The sequence below is a fragment of the Salvelinus alpinus genome, chromosome 5 (genome assembly GCF_045679555.1).
Source record: "Salvelinus alpinus chromosome 5, SLU_Salpinus.1, whole genome shotgun sequence".
Taxonomy (NCBI): Eukaryota; Metazoa; Chordata; class Actinopteri; order Salmoniformes; family Salmonidae; genus Salvelinus; species Salvelinus alpinus.
The window spans coordinates 13993239-14008871 of record NC_092090.1 but is presented as its reverse complement, the minus strand read 5'-3'; the positions used below and the strand labels follow the sequence as shown (position 1 = coordinate 14008871).

The following is a 15633-nucleotide window of genomic DNA, read 5'->3' as shown; positions in this document are numbered from 1 at the left end:
TGGGGGCTGATTCCCACTATAGGGCCGACCCAAACCCGTACTGTGGCGGCTGATTCCCACTATAGGGCCGACCCAAACCCGTACTGTGGGGGCTGATTCCCACTATAGGGCCGACCCAAACCGTACTGTGGGGGCTGATTCCCACTATAGGGCCGACCCAAACCGTACTGTGCTGGCTCGAAATCAATACATTACCATCACCAGGTATATTGAAGCATCGTATTGCGTCTTCATATTGTGTGGAGGAAGGAAATCAACAAGACATAGCTCTAAGTTAGGTACTTTTATTTATGTTTTTAACACTAATTCACAAACAAAAATATATCCTTGCAAGAAGAAAAAAAGAAAACAACCAATTTCAACATAATGGTCTCAATATAAAATAACTGGATTCAACTTGTAGATGCTGTTATTGGAGACAGAGTTATTTCATCATCCTCAAATTAAAAAGACAAAGGAGAAAAAAAAAGAACCTAATTTTAAATTAATCTGTTTTTATGTTCATTTCAAAATCACATTTCAGAAATCACATTTTAGTAACTTGGTAATTGTTTTATAGCAGTAATATATAGAGGATTTAGTATGAAACTGATTCATATATATTTCTATATGCTTTGCAAAGCATGTTAGACAAAAGCATCACTGAGCTTCTTCATATTGTTACGCTAAGCAATACGTGTGTCCCAAACGGAACCCTACTACACAGTGGACTACTTTAGACCTCCTGGTCAAAAGCAGTGCACTATATAGTGAATAACGTGCCATTTCAGACGCAACCTTAGACTTCTCCATCCATATAAATAGAGGGATTGGTAGTATCCCTAGAGAACGACATCCTAACTGTTCCCCTAAAGCAGGGTGTTCTGTGACTTTCTACTCCAGACCTGCTGAATTTCATTGTTACACCAACGTTGTTTTTTAATCAAAGTAGTACAAAGCCATGAAAAAGATATCAGTGTAAAGGCACAAGAGACTTGCTCCACTCTCAGAGACCACTAAAATGAACCACGACAAGACAACAACAACAAAACACTAGTCAAATGAATACATCAGTCAACTTGGCCTGCCAAGTCTCCCCACTAGAGGGCACTCTCGCTCCAGCAACAGGAGACACTGCACCGCAAACACTAGGACACAGCCAAGGCCCCTTTCTAGAACCCCTGTCCAAAACTCCCAGCCTATGGTGTTTTTTTGCCGATCTGAAGGAGGACTGGATAGGTGTAAGCAATATGCAGATTGCTCCAAGTCATCAACATGTAGGTTGCCCTGATAGAGTCACTGTCTTAAACCTATCCTGTTCCTTCAGATCTGTGACCACCATAATGGTAGGGGTTAAGGTTCATGGTAGGGGTTAAGGTTCGTCTTAAGATTGGGCTACAGTGTTGTTTGCGAACACTCCTTGAGTCAAATCCAGAATGTGCAGAGCCCCACATTCACCTTGTTTGTGTGGGAACAATGGCTTAAAGACACTGCTTGAGGAGTGTACGATTCAGTGAAAAGAATCAAGATAACGTTTGGACCTTCAGGGAAACAGTCGCTGTGCCCAATGCCCCAACATGGAGGAGTCCTGCTCCCAAACTGAATGAGTAGGTGACTTCAGGGGGTTCCTGTTTGAAATGACCAGGGCATGGTTCTACAATTAACCATAGAACCTCAAAAGATGAAGACGAAAGACGGGAGGGAGTCGATCGCCACGGGGGAATGTGAGTTAACAGCGGACTTTGCTGCTTGTGTTTTCAGATCCGTTTCACTGCTGCGACGTCAGGAGGATAATCTAAGCAGTGGCCAATCCCCCCCACCACACAAGACCCTAATATCATGCTAAACCCATACAGTCCTAGAGGAGATTTACCTACATTCCATCTAAGAAGAGTTTCCTTTCAGAGACTTGCCAGCTAGGCATTGAATATCCTGATTCATGGAGCCTTAACAGAGTAGTCAGGAAGAGAAAGGCCTGCATAGGCAGTTCATCATGCTCATGTTTTCAAAGGACATTAGTACATTCTATTGGTCACCAGCTACAGTATCCCACTGAGTCATCACCTATGCTGAGGTTTATCCACCTAGCTAAGGTACAACCCATCGTCTACCCTTACCCTCTCTATCTACCGTATATCTACTGTATATCTATGTCCACCCACAACACTTGGTCTTAGTTTCTGTTGAAACACACAAACCAATCTAGACATATAGGGAGGATTATGTTTGAATACTAACATGGATCTCTTCCCACACCCGACACACACAGACACACACAATCCCAACACACACTCACACTCGCCAGGCGCCCACAGGGGCCACAGCGGGGGGGTGCTCTGTAGCTGGGGCTGTGTGAATGGTGGATTTGAGTCAGCGGGTGGTGTTTTGTTGATGCTGAATGGACTTTTAGCAGACAAACTCCTGTCTCATGCGGATGATCTGCAGCAGGGCGGCTTGGACGTCCTCATCCATGTGGCCCTGAAACAACAACAGCTTTGAGATCATCCACTTGTCCCCTATTTCACAGTTATGGCAGCAGTGTGGGCTATGGGCCAGTCTTACTGGTGTCGTCAGCAGTGTGGGCTATGGGCCAGTCGTACTGGGGACGTCAGCAGTGTGGGCTATGGGCCAGTCTTACTGGTGTCGTCAGCAGTGTGGGCTATGGGCCAGTCGTACTGGGGACGTCAGCAGTGTGGGCTATGGGCCAGTCTTACTGGTGTCGTCAGCAGTGTGGGCTATGGGCCAGTCGTACTGGGGTCGTCAGCAGTGTGGGCTATGGGCCAGTCTTACTGGGGTCATCAGCAGTGTGGGCTATGGGCCAGTCTTACTGGTGTCGTCAGCAGTGTGGGCTATGGGCCAGTCTTACTGGTGTCGTCAGCAGTGTGGGCTATGGGCCAGTCTTACTGGGGTCGTCAGCAGTGTGGGCTATGGGCCAGTCTTACTGGTGTCGTCAGCAGTGTGGGCTATGGGCCAGTCTTACTGGTGTCGTCAGCAGTGTGGGCTATGGGCCAGTCTTACTGGTGTCGTCAGCAGTGTGGGCTATGGGCCAGTCTTACTGGTGTCGTCAGCAGTGTGGGCTATGGGTCAGTCTTACTGGTGTCGTCAGCAGTGTGGGCTATGGGCCAGTCTTACTGGTGTCGTCAGCAGTGTGGGCTATGGGCCAGTCTTACTGGGGTCGTCAGCAGTGTGGGCTATGGGCCAGTCTTACTGGTGTCGTCAGCAGTGTGGGCTATGGGCCAGTCTTACTGGTGTCGTCAACAGTGTGGGCTATGGGCCAGTCTTACTGGGGTCGTCAGCAGTGTGGGCTATGGGCCAGTCTTACTGGTGTCGTCAGCAGTGTGGGCTATGGGCCAGTCTTACTGGTGTCGTCAGCAGTGTGGGCTATGGGTCAGTCTTACTGGTGTCGTCAGCAGTGTGGGCTATGGGTCAGTCTTACTGGTGTCGTCAGCAGTGTGGGCTATGGGTCAGTCTTACTGGTGTCGTCAGCAGTGTGGGCTATGGGTCAGTCTTACTGGTGTCGTCAGCAGTGTTGGCTATGGGCCAGTCTTACTGGTGTCGTCAGCAGTGTGGGCTATGGGCCAGTCTTACTGGTGTCGTCAACAGTGTGGGCTATGGGCCAGTCTTACTGGTGTCGTCAGCAGTGTGGGCTATGGGTCAGTCTTACTGGTGTCGTCAACAGTGTGGGCTATGGGCCAGTCTTACTGGTGTCGTCAGCAGTGTGGGCTATGGGCCAGTCTTACTGGTGTCGTCAGCAGTGTGGGCTATGGGTCAGTCTTACTGGTGTCGTCAGCAGTGTGGGCTATGGGTCAGTCTTACTGGTGTCGTCAGCAGTGTGGGCTATGGGCCAGTCTTACTGGTGTCGTCAACAGTGTGGGCTATGGGCCAGTCTTACTGGTGTCGTCAGCAGTGTGGGCTATGGGCCAGTCTTACTGGGGACGTCAGCAGTGTGGGCTATGGGCCAGTCTTACTGGTGTCGTCAGCAGTGTGGGCTATGGGCCAGTCTTACTGGTGTCGTCAGCAGTGTGGGCTATGGGCCAGTCTTACTGGTGTCGTCAGCAGTGTGGGCTATGGGCCAGTCTTACTGGTGTCGTCAGCAGTGTGGGCTATGGGCCAGTCTTACTGGTGTCGTCAGCAGTGTGGGCTATGGGCCAGTCTTACTGGGGACGTCAGCAGTGTGGGCTATGGGCCAGTCTTACTGGTGTCGTCAGCAGTGTGGGCTATGGGCCAGTCTTACTGGTGTCGTCAGCAGTGTGGGCTATGGGTCAGTCTTACTGGTGTCGTCAGCAGTGTGGGCTATGGGCCAGTCTTACTGGTGTCGTCAGCAGTGTGGGCTATGGGCCAGTCTTACTGGGGTCGTCAGCAGTGTGGGCTATGGGCCAGTCTTACTGGTGTCGTCAGCAGTGTGGGCTATGGGCCAGTCTTACTGGTGTCGTCAACAGTGTGGGCTATGGGCCAGTCTTACTGGTGTCGTCAGCAGTGTGGGCTATGGGTCAGTCATACTGGTGTCGTCAGCAGTGTGGGCTATGGGCCAGTCTTACTGGTGTCGTCGGCAGTGTGGGCTATGGGCCAGTCTTACTGGTGTCGTCAGCAGTGTGGGCTATGGGCCAGTCTTACTGGGGTCGTCAGCAGTGTGGGCTATGGGCCAGTCTTACTGGTGTCGTCAGCAGTGTGGGCTATGGGCCAGTCTTACTGGTGTCGTCAGCAGTGTGGGCTATGGGCCAGTCTTACTGGGGTCGTCAGCAGTGTGGGCTATGGGCCAGTCTTACTGGTGTCGTCAACAGTGTGGGCTATGGGCCAGTCTTACTGGTGTCGTCAGCAGTGTGGGCTATGGGACAGTCTTACTGGTGTCGTCAGCAGTGTGGGCTATGGGCCAGTCTTACTGGGGTCGTCAGCAGTGTGGGCTATGGGCCAGTCTTACTGGTGTCGTCAGCAGTGTGGGCTATGGGCCAGTCTTACTGGTGTCGTCAGCAGTGTGGGCTATGGGCCAGTCTTACTGGGGTCGTCAGCAGTGTGGGCTATGGGCCAGTCTTACTGGTGTCGTCAACAGTGTGGGCTATGGGCCAGTCTTACTGGGGTCGTCAGCAGTGTGGGCTATGGGCCAGTCTTACTGGTGTCGTCAACAGTGTGGGCTATGGGCCAGTCTTACTGGGGACGTCAGCAGTGTGGGCTATGGGCCAGTCTTACTGGGGACGTCAGCAGTGTGGGCTATGGGTCAGTCGTACTGGGGTCGTCAGCAGTGTGGGCTATGGGCCAGTCTTACTGGTGTCGTCAGCAGTGTGGGCTATGGGCCAGTCTTACTGGGGACGTCAGCAGTGTGGGCTATGGGCCAGTCTTACTGGGGTCGTCAGCAGTGTGGGCTATGGGCCAGTCTTACTGGTGTCATCAGCCTCAGACATTTAGGACGCTATCGTATCAACAATAACATTTATTTTCAGATATATTATTTGTCTTCAGGAAGTTGCTGGGCAACTAAAATGCAAGAGATGCCAGGGAGGCCTGTGTGTTATTTTACTTTAACTAGAAATGACTAAAAGAGACACACTGACCTGTGCTGCACTGAGGAGATGAGTTCTATAAATTGAAACCACCTCTCTGTGTTGACTCTCAGCATCCTGTGAAGAGAGAGGGGGGGGGGGGAGAGGGGGGGAGAGAGAGAGGAGAGAGAGCGAGAGAGGACAGAGAGAGCGAGAGAGAGCGAGAGAGAGCGAGAGAGAGCGAGCGAGAGAGAGCGAGAGAGAGCGAGAGAGAGAGAGAGAGAGAGAGAGAGAGAGCGAGAGAGAGGACAAGAGATATGATGAGTACAGGCCCACTATGGGCTGACCTGGCAGACACTACACAAAGGGACTCCGCCTGCCTGGCTCCACCTTACCACGCACCTCTGAAATACGCCTGTCTTTCACAGCAAAATAGATGGCATCCATATTTTCCTGAAGACTGCCAACATCGAACGAAAGAGCCAAGAAAGCGAACTCCAAATCAAAACGTGGGCCCAACCGTGGGTTCACATCAGAGCATGAGTAATGACGTTTTCAGGATTCTAATATGGACCTCATTTTCTTTTCATCTGGGTTCTGGCTAGCCGCTAGACCCGACTTCAAAAAAAGTACACCAGTTCATTCTCTGCCTCCATCATTTCAAAGGCTCATAGTGAGCTGACAGAGAGGAATGCAGAGGTCGTCCTTGAAAATCAGGTGCACAGACATTTGTTTTGTTCAGTCTCGCATAGTTTCCAGCTCAGCGGTAAATGGGCTGTAATACCACACAGCGAGAGTGTTACTGTAATTATACGACAGACAAATAGTCTTGGGTATGTAAGAGCACTGACACAGATGTTCTGTCTGATGTACGGATAGATCCACAGGGAATGGGTTCATTTACAGTAACTAACTGTAGGAGGAGGATCAATCATGTCTGGACCAAACCTCTATGTCATCAAGGTAATTAACGAAGATAATGACATCCCATTATCGGTAACTAACGCTGGACTGAAAAAATGCTTTCGTCCCGACTAACGAGTCCATTATGTTTGGAGCCAGAGAGTACTGAGTGACTGATTATGGTGTTAGTGCAGCGTATTGACATGACACCATGTTATAGGTCATTGTCTGTCATGAGTATAAAATGTCAATACAATCAAGTATGTACACTATGTCGGCAAGGCAATTGTTACAGCTTCACACAATTTAAGGGACCACAACAGAAATAAGTCATTGACTTTGTGTCATCCCTGACAAGTTCTAAAATGTACAGGTGTTCTGTGTGTATGTTTTAAACTGTCAAATAAGGGCAATGTCACAGAAATGCTACGTCAGCTACAACTGGCTGCCATCCACTACATCTGCAGTGTGTGTGTGTGTGTGTACACACTCACAGCCAGCTGCTGCTGCAGGCTCTTGATCTGGGCCTGGAGTGTGTCGATGTGCTGCATCTGTCTCTTATTGGGTGCAGCGTTGCCAGCGTAGGCCAGCTGGGACAGACCGTTGAGGGCCTGCTTCAGTCTCTCCACGTCCGTCAACAGCTCGCTGATCTGAAACACACAAAGCTGTTAGCACCAGAATATACAGAACTATCTACATGTTTAGAAAACCTCATATCAACGGACCAAAGTATTGGCAGAAAAACCACCAAACTTCTTAACAGAACTAAAAACGGAGAAATTTACATCTTACCAAATGTAAATACAGTCAAAAGTTGAGACACCAACTCATTTCCAGGGTATTTTTTACTATTTTCTGCATTGTAGAATAAGACATCAAAACTATGATATAATACATATGGATTCATGTAGTAACCAAAAAAGTGTTAAACAAATCAAAATGTATTTGAGATTCTTCAAAGTAGCCACCCTTTGCCTTGATGACCGCTTTGCACATTATTGGCATTCTCTCAACCAGCTTATTGAGGTAGTCACCTGGAATGCATTTCAATTAACAGGTGTACCTTGTTAAAAGTACATTTGTGGAATTTCTTACCTTCTGATTGAGACAATCAGTTGTGTTGTGACAAGGTAGAGGTGGTATACAGAAGATAGCCCTATTTGGTAAAAGAGCAAGTCCATATTATGGCAAGAACAGCTCAAATAAGCAAAGAGAAATGACAGTCAATCAGGAAAATGTCAAGAACTTTGAAAGTTTCTTCAAGTGCAGTCGCAAAAACCATCAAGCACTATGATGAAACTGGCTCTCATGAGGACCGCCACAGGAAAGGAAAACCCAGAGTTACCTCTGCTGCGAGGATAAGCTCATTATAGTTAACAGCACCCTCAGATTGCTGCCCAAATAAATGCTTCATAGTTCAAGTAACAGACATGTCTCAACATCAACTGTTCAGAGGAGACTGCGTGAATCAGGCCTTCATGATCGAATTGCTGCAAAGAAACCACTACTGAAGGACACCAATAAGAAGAGACTTGCTTGGGCCAAGAAACACGAGTTAGATCGTTGGAAATCTGTCATTTGGTCTGAAGAGTCCAAATTTGTGATTTTTTAGTTCCAACCAACTTGTCTTTGTGAGACGCAGAGTAGGTGAATGGATGATCTCTACATGTGTGGTTCCCACCGTGAAGCATGGAGGAGGAGGTGTGATGGTGCTTTGCTGGTGACACTGTCGGTGATTCATTTAGAATTCAAATCACACTTAACCATCATGGCTACCACAGCATTCTGTAGCGATACGCCATCCCATCTGGTTTGCGTTTAGTGGGACTATTTGTTTTTTAACAGGACAATGACACAAAATACACATCCAGGCTGTGTAAGGGCAAGTTGACCAAGAAGGAGAGTGATGGAGTGCTGCATCAGATGACCTGGCCTCCACAATCACCCGACCTCAATCCAATTGAGATGGTTTGGGATGAGTTGGACCTCAGAGTGAAGGAAAAGCAGCTAACAAGTGCTCAGCATTTGTGGGAACTCCTTCAAGACTGTTGGAAAAGCATTCCTCAAGAAGCTGGTTGAGAGAATGCCAAGAGTGTACTTTATAGAATCTCAAATATATTTTTATTAGTTTTTTTGGGTTACTACATGATTCCATTTGTGTTCTTTCATAGTTTCAATGTCTTCACTATTATTCTACAATGTAGAAAATTGTACAAATAAAAACCCTTGAATGAGTAGGTGTGTCCACTTTTGGCTGGTACTGTACATTTAGGTTTAGGTAAAAATGGCCAACAAATCAATGCAGAATATTTCTCCTACCTTCTTGTCTTTGACCTCGGTCTGCTCGGCCGACATCTGGATCCTCCTCTGGAACTCCCCGATGGTGCTGAGCGACTCCTCGTACCTCTCCTTCAGCTCCCGGATCTCCTTATCCATGGTGTTGCTCTTCTCCTGCAGGGCCTCAGTTTCCACCCTGGCCCTGGCCTTGTCCTCCCTGGCCCTGCTCTCGTCCTCCCTGGCCTGGGCCACCTCACGATGGAGCACCTCGCACTGCTCCGCCAGCCCAGATAGCCTCTCCCCCAACGCCGCCGTCTCTTCCTGCAGACGTTGCTTCTCGGCTTTCACCTGGCTCAACTGGTCCTCTCTTCCTCCAAGTTCCTCCAGGGCCTGGGTGGCCCGGAGCATCTCTGACTGCAGGGCTGCCACGTTCTGGGCCCTCTGGGCGCTGGTCTCCTGCTCCTGGCGAAGGGAAGCGAGTAGCTGGGCCACCTGCCCCTCCAGGGCCTCCTTGGCCTGAGCATGCTGCTGCAGGAGGACGGCCTGGTCCCCGGAGCATCCCTGGAGCTCCTTCTCCAAGGCGCAGGCCCTCTGGGCCTCCCCACGCTGGGCCTCCCTGGCTTTCTGGCACTCGTCCTGGGCTTGCTGGATGGTGCCCCTCAGGGCTCGGTGCTCGGTCTCATAGTGTTCCAGCCGGGCCGACTCGGATTCCAGGCGCTGTTGCAGGCTCTGGATGTCAGTGTTACACAGGGCGTTCTGCTCCTCCAGCTCGGCCCTCTGCACAGTCACGTCTTTGTACTGCTGCTCCAGGTCCACCAACCTCAGCGTCAGCTCCTCCATTTTACCCCTGTACTCATCTTCCACCTCCTTGTGTTTTTCACTGGCGACAAAGCCTGTCTCCATTCTCTGCTGCACAGACTCCATCTGCACTTTCAGTTTCTCTTTCTCCTGCTTGTGACGTTCCCCCTCCAACTTCTCCTGGTTGTACTTCTCTTGCATCTCCGAGAGCTTTCCTGTCAAGTCTTTCAGCTTGGTGTTGTAGGAGTTCTCCCTCTCCTCTATGACAGTCAACGGGACAAACTTGGCCTGGATAGCTTCCTGGATGGTGTCTAGTTCTTTCTTCTGCGCCTCCATTTCTTGGTGAAGCTTTACTGTCCCATCTTGCGCAGACTGGTAGCTTGCCAACGCCTCTTTGGCCTGATGCTCCGCCTCAACAACAGCATTGCTCAACTTAACCCTTACAGCTTCATGGTCTATAAGGCACACATAGTCATTTTCGATCATCACCTGAACATTCTCCAGCTTCTCTTTCAACTCTGCACTACCCTCTCTCACCTTCTGCAACTCTTCCTCACTTTCTTTGCCCTCCATCTCCAGTTTGGAGAGCTCAGCCTTGGCCTTCTCCAAAGCAGCACTCAGCTCCATATTCACTTGCTCATGTTTCTCTCTGGACACGTACTCTCCATTTAGGCTCTGTTTCAGAGACTGGTTCTTGGCAGTGACCTGGGCCAGCTCCTTCTCTCTCTCTTCAAACCTCTTCTGGAGCACTTCCAGTTCCTTCACCAGTTCAGCGTTGCGAGCATTCAGGGCACCCACTTCGCTCCGGAACTTCTCGGAGGGCACGGTAGCGCTCTGTAGGCTGGTGACGCTCTCACACAGGGTGACCCTCTCCGTTTGTAGCCTCTGGATCTGCACCTCGGCCTGGCCGTTCCTTTCTGCGGCCTCCACCAGCCTCTCCTCTAGCTCCTCCACAGCTCTCTCCAGGGCGCTCTTGGCCTCTTCGTGGGCCTTGAGGGGGATGAAGTTGGCCTCCACCCTGCTATTGAGCTCCTCCAGCTGCTCCTGGAGCATCTCCCGCTCCTCCTCGCTCTCCTCTACCTGGCGGATCAGTGCCTGGCTCTTGGCAGTTATGTCCGCCAGCCTCCTCTTCAGGGAGGAACTCTGTTCCTCCAGGGTCGTCCTCATCCTCTCATGCTCCTGCAGAGGGACCGCCCCTGTCCCGGCCTGGGCAGGCTGGCTGTCCATTTCCCTGTGTAGCTCGGCCACCTCCTCCAGCACACGGTCATAGTCCTCCCGCAGCTCTGCCAGCTGACGCTCCTTCTCATCCACCGCATTGCTCAACAGGTTCTTCATGTTGTCGAACTTCTCTGCCGGCACAACCTTCTCTCCCTGCCGTGCCTGGGTCTCCTTAATGAGGGCCTCCATGTCCAGCAGAGCCTCTGCCAGCTCATCCCTCTCCTCCCGCAAGGCAGTCAGCTCCAGGCCCAGCCGCTCTGCCTCCACCGCCAGCTTGGCCTCGCTGCTCTTGTACTCCTCCAGGGCCTTCTCACTCTGCTTCAGGTGGTTACGCACGCGCCCCACCTCGGCCGAGGCGCCCTCATACTTGGCCTTGACATCGTGGAGCTGGGCACGGAGCTCATCGGCCGCCTGGCCTCCTAGGTGCTCCTTGACCGCCACCACGTGGGCCTGGAGCTGCTTGACCTTGGCTTCAGAGTCCAGCATCCTCTTCTGGACGTCCCCCAGTGCCTCCTCCAGCTCCTGGACCTGCCGGTCTGCCTGCCGCTGGATGGTCTCCCGGCTCTGGGCCAGCTCTTGGCACTCCTGGCTTTTGCGGGCCAGTGCCGCCTGCAGGCGAAGAGCCTCTTCCTCGGCAGTCTGCTGCCGCCTCCTCACCGTCTCCAGCTCGCGCCGCAGGGCCTCCACTTCCTCGACTGGGTCCCAGCCCACACCAGGACGTCCCGCAAGCTCCAGGGGACGGGACAGTGAGTGCGAAAGACCGGACGACTGCAGCACCTACAGCAGGAACAAAAGTTTCATGTGTGTGGAATGATTGTGCAATTTACATACACTTCGCACACCTATTTCTCACTAACAGCAGTGTCAGTCCAATATTGGTTTTGCAATGAGAGCTGACTTAGTCAGTTCCACTATAGCGACACGAGAATACTGAGAAGATGTGAAGGCTACAATAGGATAAAAAAATATCAATTTAAAAGTTGAGCCCAAAATTTTTAAACTACCTGCAGTGGTTTAAGAGAATAAATCTCTCATTTGCTGGGGGACAAACAGCTGACAGGACGAAATGAGATTTCAGCCGTATATTTGGCTGTCAGAGAGCTGATAAGCTCATGGTTGCTGACTGGACTAGAATACACAGCAGATATGGTCTGCGTGTGTTACATACTTCATGACAGTTACCTTTTCATTGCGGGCCATAATGCTCTAGAAAAACAAAGAAGTCAGGTTTACCTGCGCTGAATCCAGGCTTTGAGATTGTTTGACGAGGACGTTGTCTTTTCCTGCCAAAACAAATACAGAGATGATTCAGAAGAGGTCTTTTTTAATTCAGATCCTCTGATTGTATCTCTTATTCTCTGATATCTCAAATTTCAAGAGATCTCACTCACCTTTGATAACAGACTGGCCAGAGTAGTCCCCCTGAAAACACATAGAACATACAGTATGTTCACATTAACACATAACCTTAGACAACCTAAGCAAGAGCTCGTATTATTATTATGTAAAACCCCATGATGATTTCATATGCTGTAACAGGGTTGGCATTTGGCTGTGGTCCCTCACCATGTGGCTCCTGAGCTGAACTTTGACAGTCTCTGGGGCCCGAGCCCCCTCCTCCCTGTCTTTGGCACTCAGTAAGAGCTTCAGCTGTTCCCTCTAATTCAGCACAAACACAACGTGGAGCTTTAGAGCAGATCAACAGCCTTGCAACTTTGGTTGCATTTGAGGACAATAACTTTCAGATGAATACAGCTATGGCATGGTATCCAATCAAATCTTTCCACATTCTCACAAACACCCAGACATCCACAAACCAACAGGCATGCTAATTCATCTCTCTAATCTATAGGTAAAACGTTCCATTTTTTCTTCCCACCCCAAACAATTGAGTTATGTGGCTGTCCTTACCTCTTTATGGATGCATTCCACTGTATGTTTTTCCTGCACAGGATATAGAGGATTACAAGTTAAGTATCAGAGGGTTTGACAAACAACTCATTACCATATATAGTGCCTGTCACCGTCCAAGTTTTTACTTTTTCTTGAAGCACAAACTGTGTTTGATTACCTTCTCAGTGACTTTCCGTGTTAGTCTAGAAGTTGTCTACACTACTCTGTCTGTCTCTGTCTGTCTGTCTGTCTGTCTGTCTGTCTGTCTGTCTGTCTGTCTGTCTGTCTGTCTGTCTGTGTACCTGACTGAGCTGCTGCTGCAGTAGCTTGACCTTGTCCATCAGAGCCCTCTGCTCCAGGTGAAACTTCCTCAGAGTCTCCTGCTGGCTCTCGTTCTGTCTCTCCAGGTCCTGACAAACATCACACACCATTAGAAGTCACAATCCATTTACAAGTCAAATCACACAGATCTCTAAGTAACCCGTCTCCAAGCCAGAACAGCCCATAGGACAGGATCCTATCAAATGTTTCTGTAGCATGAGTCAGCTTGAAGTACATGTACACCCCCTGGGCAGGATGCTAGTCTGTCAAAGGGCCTTAACGCGTCAGCATGCCTCGGTTTGGCTGGCGCCTAGCTGAACTCGGCAACCCGAACCAAACGAGAGTTGCTTACATACTCCCTTAAAAGACATTCGCTTTAAAAATGAGAAAAACACAGCAATATAACTGTTTGTCCATTTTGAGATGCCGAAGCCAGTATACACTTACTGAAAATAGTCAGAATTAATCTAAGATATCTGAAGAAATTCATTATGACGTTTTTGCCGAGAAGATCATAGTCGCGCAATTTTACATGTAACTAAGATGTCTGGTGCAGTATTTCTCAATGAAGAAATGGGCATGAAAATGAGTCGTCTCTCATTGAAGAACCTCTACTGTTGACCAATCACCGACGAAGGGGCGTAGACCTCAACTCCGAACTTGGCTTGCCTCTAGAAAACATTTTGTGTGCCCGAACAGCCGAAAAAACCCTCACCGAAGTCAAAAACTAACAAAAACGGCACAAAATATAACATACACACAAACTCTTCCCGAATTGTTTCAGCTGGGAAGCATACGGACGCCTTTACCCCCAATCCATCTTCTTAATGCTGAGTGCCAAGCAGAGCGGCATCAGGTCCATTTTTAGAGTCTCTGGTGTGACTTGACCTGGGATCGAACCCCCAACCTTCCAATCTCAGGGCGGACAGTAACCGCTGAGTTGAAATCATCTATAGATCTGTTTAATTAGATCCAACAGTAAATACAAATTCACTAGTACCTTCAATTATCCTGGACATTGTAGAATCGTGTCACGCGGATGCTCAGGCCAGCCTATAGATTCCCCTACATACTGCTTAGTACATCTTGCTTAATGTCCTCATACATTCAGACTGGGTAATTACATCCCTGTCCATCACAAAGGACTACGAGGTCAAACTCAATGTAGCCGGCCTATCAAATTCAATATTGAATGTACGCAGAGAAAAACAATTGTACTCACCCTCACGTTGGCTTCGGCCTGTTCAGTCATCTCCACTGAGTGCTGTGGACACACAGGTTATCGTTTAGCCATGATTGACTGGGGGAGGGGGGGGCTGATGGCTAGTAGTAGCAGGGTAAGAGATTTCCTTATATACAGTATCTCTGGTGGTAGTGATATTAGGGAATGAACTGCGATTATCCATCTCGTCACTAGGTGGCAGTAATGTCCAACTGAATGTCGGAGTGTGTGTCACTTGGCCTCCACAGGAAACAGTGTAAAACATGACAGCTCACTGTTTACCGTATGATAATACACCATTAAGCAAACAGCTTCAACACAACAGGGACTTTGTAAAAACACTTGTGACCGTCTCTATTCAAGATTCAATATTAAATCAATGAGTGGTGAATGTGGTCAGATTCAATATTAAATCAATGAGTGGTGAATGTGGTCAGATTCAATATTAAATCAATGAGTGGTGAATGTGGTCAGATTCAATATTAAATCAATGAGTGGTGAATGTAGTCAGATTCAATATTAAATCAATGAGTGGTGAATGTGGTCAGATTCAATAGAGCAGAAACTGAACTTAAGAAGTATTGTTGGGATCGGCTCGTTCAGAACTCACAGATACCGTCTATCGCTCCATGTATACAGAACACATGACCCAGGAAGTGCCTTGACGAGGAAGTGTTAACAGAATCAATAATAAAAGCCCATCCTATTTGCTTGGAGCTCACGTCAAATCTTTGGTAAGCCTATGAGCCGGCTCACCATTTTCAACAATGGATTCACCCAGAGAAAATAACAGTTGAAATGTCAAGCGATTACTATACAGCTCAATAATAACAACTACAGTCTAATCAACAGCTCAAAAGGCAACATAGCAGGAAAGAGGCATTGCCCTAGGGTCTAGGAGATCTTTTCTGTGGAGATGTGTGTTGTTTTAAAGCTGATAGTTCATCTCCGTGCACAGAAATCTGTATGAAGGTTGGCAATTAAAGTGAGCGCTGCTTTGTTACCTGTCGCTTTTTCTGCTCCATCTTGGCAGCTTCTTTTGCTGTGGATACAATGAGAAACAATGAAAGGGTCCGTTTACACACGTCAGAGCAGCCCGTCACTCATATCGTTCATGACTTCATCTATACAATGTGTTTTCTCATAACCAAGTCTTTCAGGAGACTGAGGAGAGAAGTTGAAATGAAGTGATACAAGGACAGTACTTTCACATGGGCATAAAGATTTTATGCAAAAAAAGCAATTATGCCAGAGTAATGATGATTAAAGGCTTGATGAGAAACCAATCTCAAATAAGCACTGAGCGTGAAAACAAACAACAGGTGTTGGAGAAATCCGATGAAGCCATCTAAAGCCGCCTCCCAGAAACCAAGGACATCAATTTGCCACAACAAGATAATTGTTAAGTAAGGTAAATGGCTGATGCTGCACAAGATACGAGGAGAACAAGCAATTCTAGTTTCTGACAAATGTAGACTAAAGAGCTAAAGAATGGAATTTGATTAGATGCAAATTACCTAGGGTTCTAGTTGAGTGGGCCCTTTACCT

At 48.7% G+C, this 15633-nt stretch overlaps 1 protein-coding gene across 1 annotated transcript; it reads right to left on the bottom strand.

Annotated features, from left to right (window-relative positions):
• Nucleotides 1-268: 268 nt before the first annotated feature.
• On the bottom strand, nt 269-15565 carry LOC139575588 (uveal autoantigen with coiled-coil domains and ankyrin repeats-like). The gene is made up of 11 exons (XM_071400692.1): nt 15090-15565; nt 14086-14127; nt 12845-12952; nt 12561-12593; nt 12216-12308; nt 12041-12071; nt 11883-11932; nt 8676-11426; nt 6851-7006; nt 5526-5591; nt 269-2457 (listed from the first exon to the last, which is right to left on the bottom strand). The coding sequence occupies exons 1-11, from the start codon at nt 15108-15110 to the stop codon at nt 2386-2388; spliced, it is 3423 nt and encodes a 1140-aa protein (XP_071256793.1). The 5' UTR covers nt 15111-15565; the 3' UTR covers nt 269-2385.
• Nucleotides 15566-15633: the final 68 nt, after the last annotated feature.

What these genes read in the sequence shown, in the direction of transcription:
- LOC139575588 (XM_071400692.1), bottom strand. Translation starts at nt 15,110, where the DNA reads ATGGAGCAGAAAAAGCGACAG. An exon ending in TGGAGCAGAAAAAGCGACAG is followed by an intron (nt 14,128 to 15,089) that starts GTAACAAAGCAG and finishes GTGTGTCCACAG; the next exon opens with CACTCAGTGGAGATGACTGA. An exon ending in TGGCCAGTCTGTTATCAAAG is followed by an intron (nt 11,933 to 12,040) that starts GTGAGTGAGATC and finishes TTGTTTTGGCAG; the next exon opens with GAAAAGACAACGTCCTCGTC.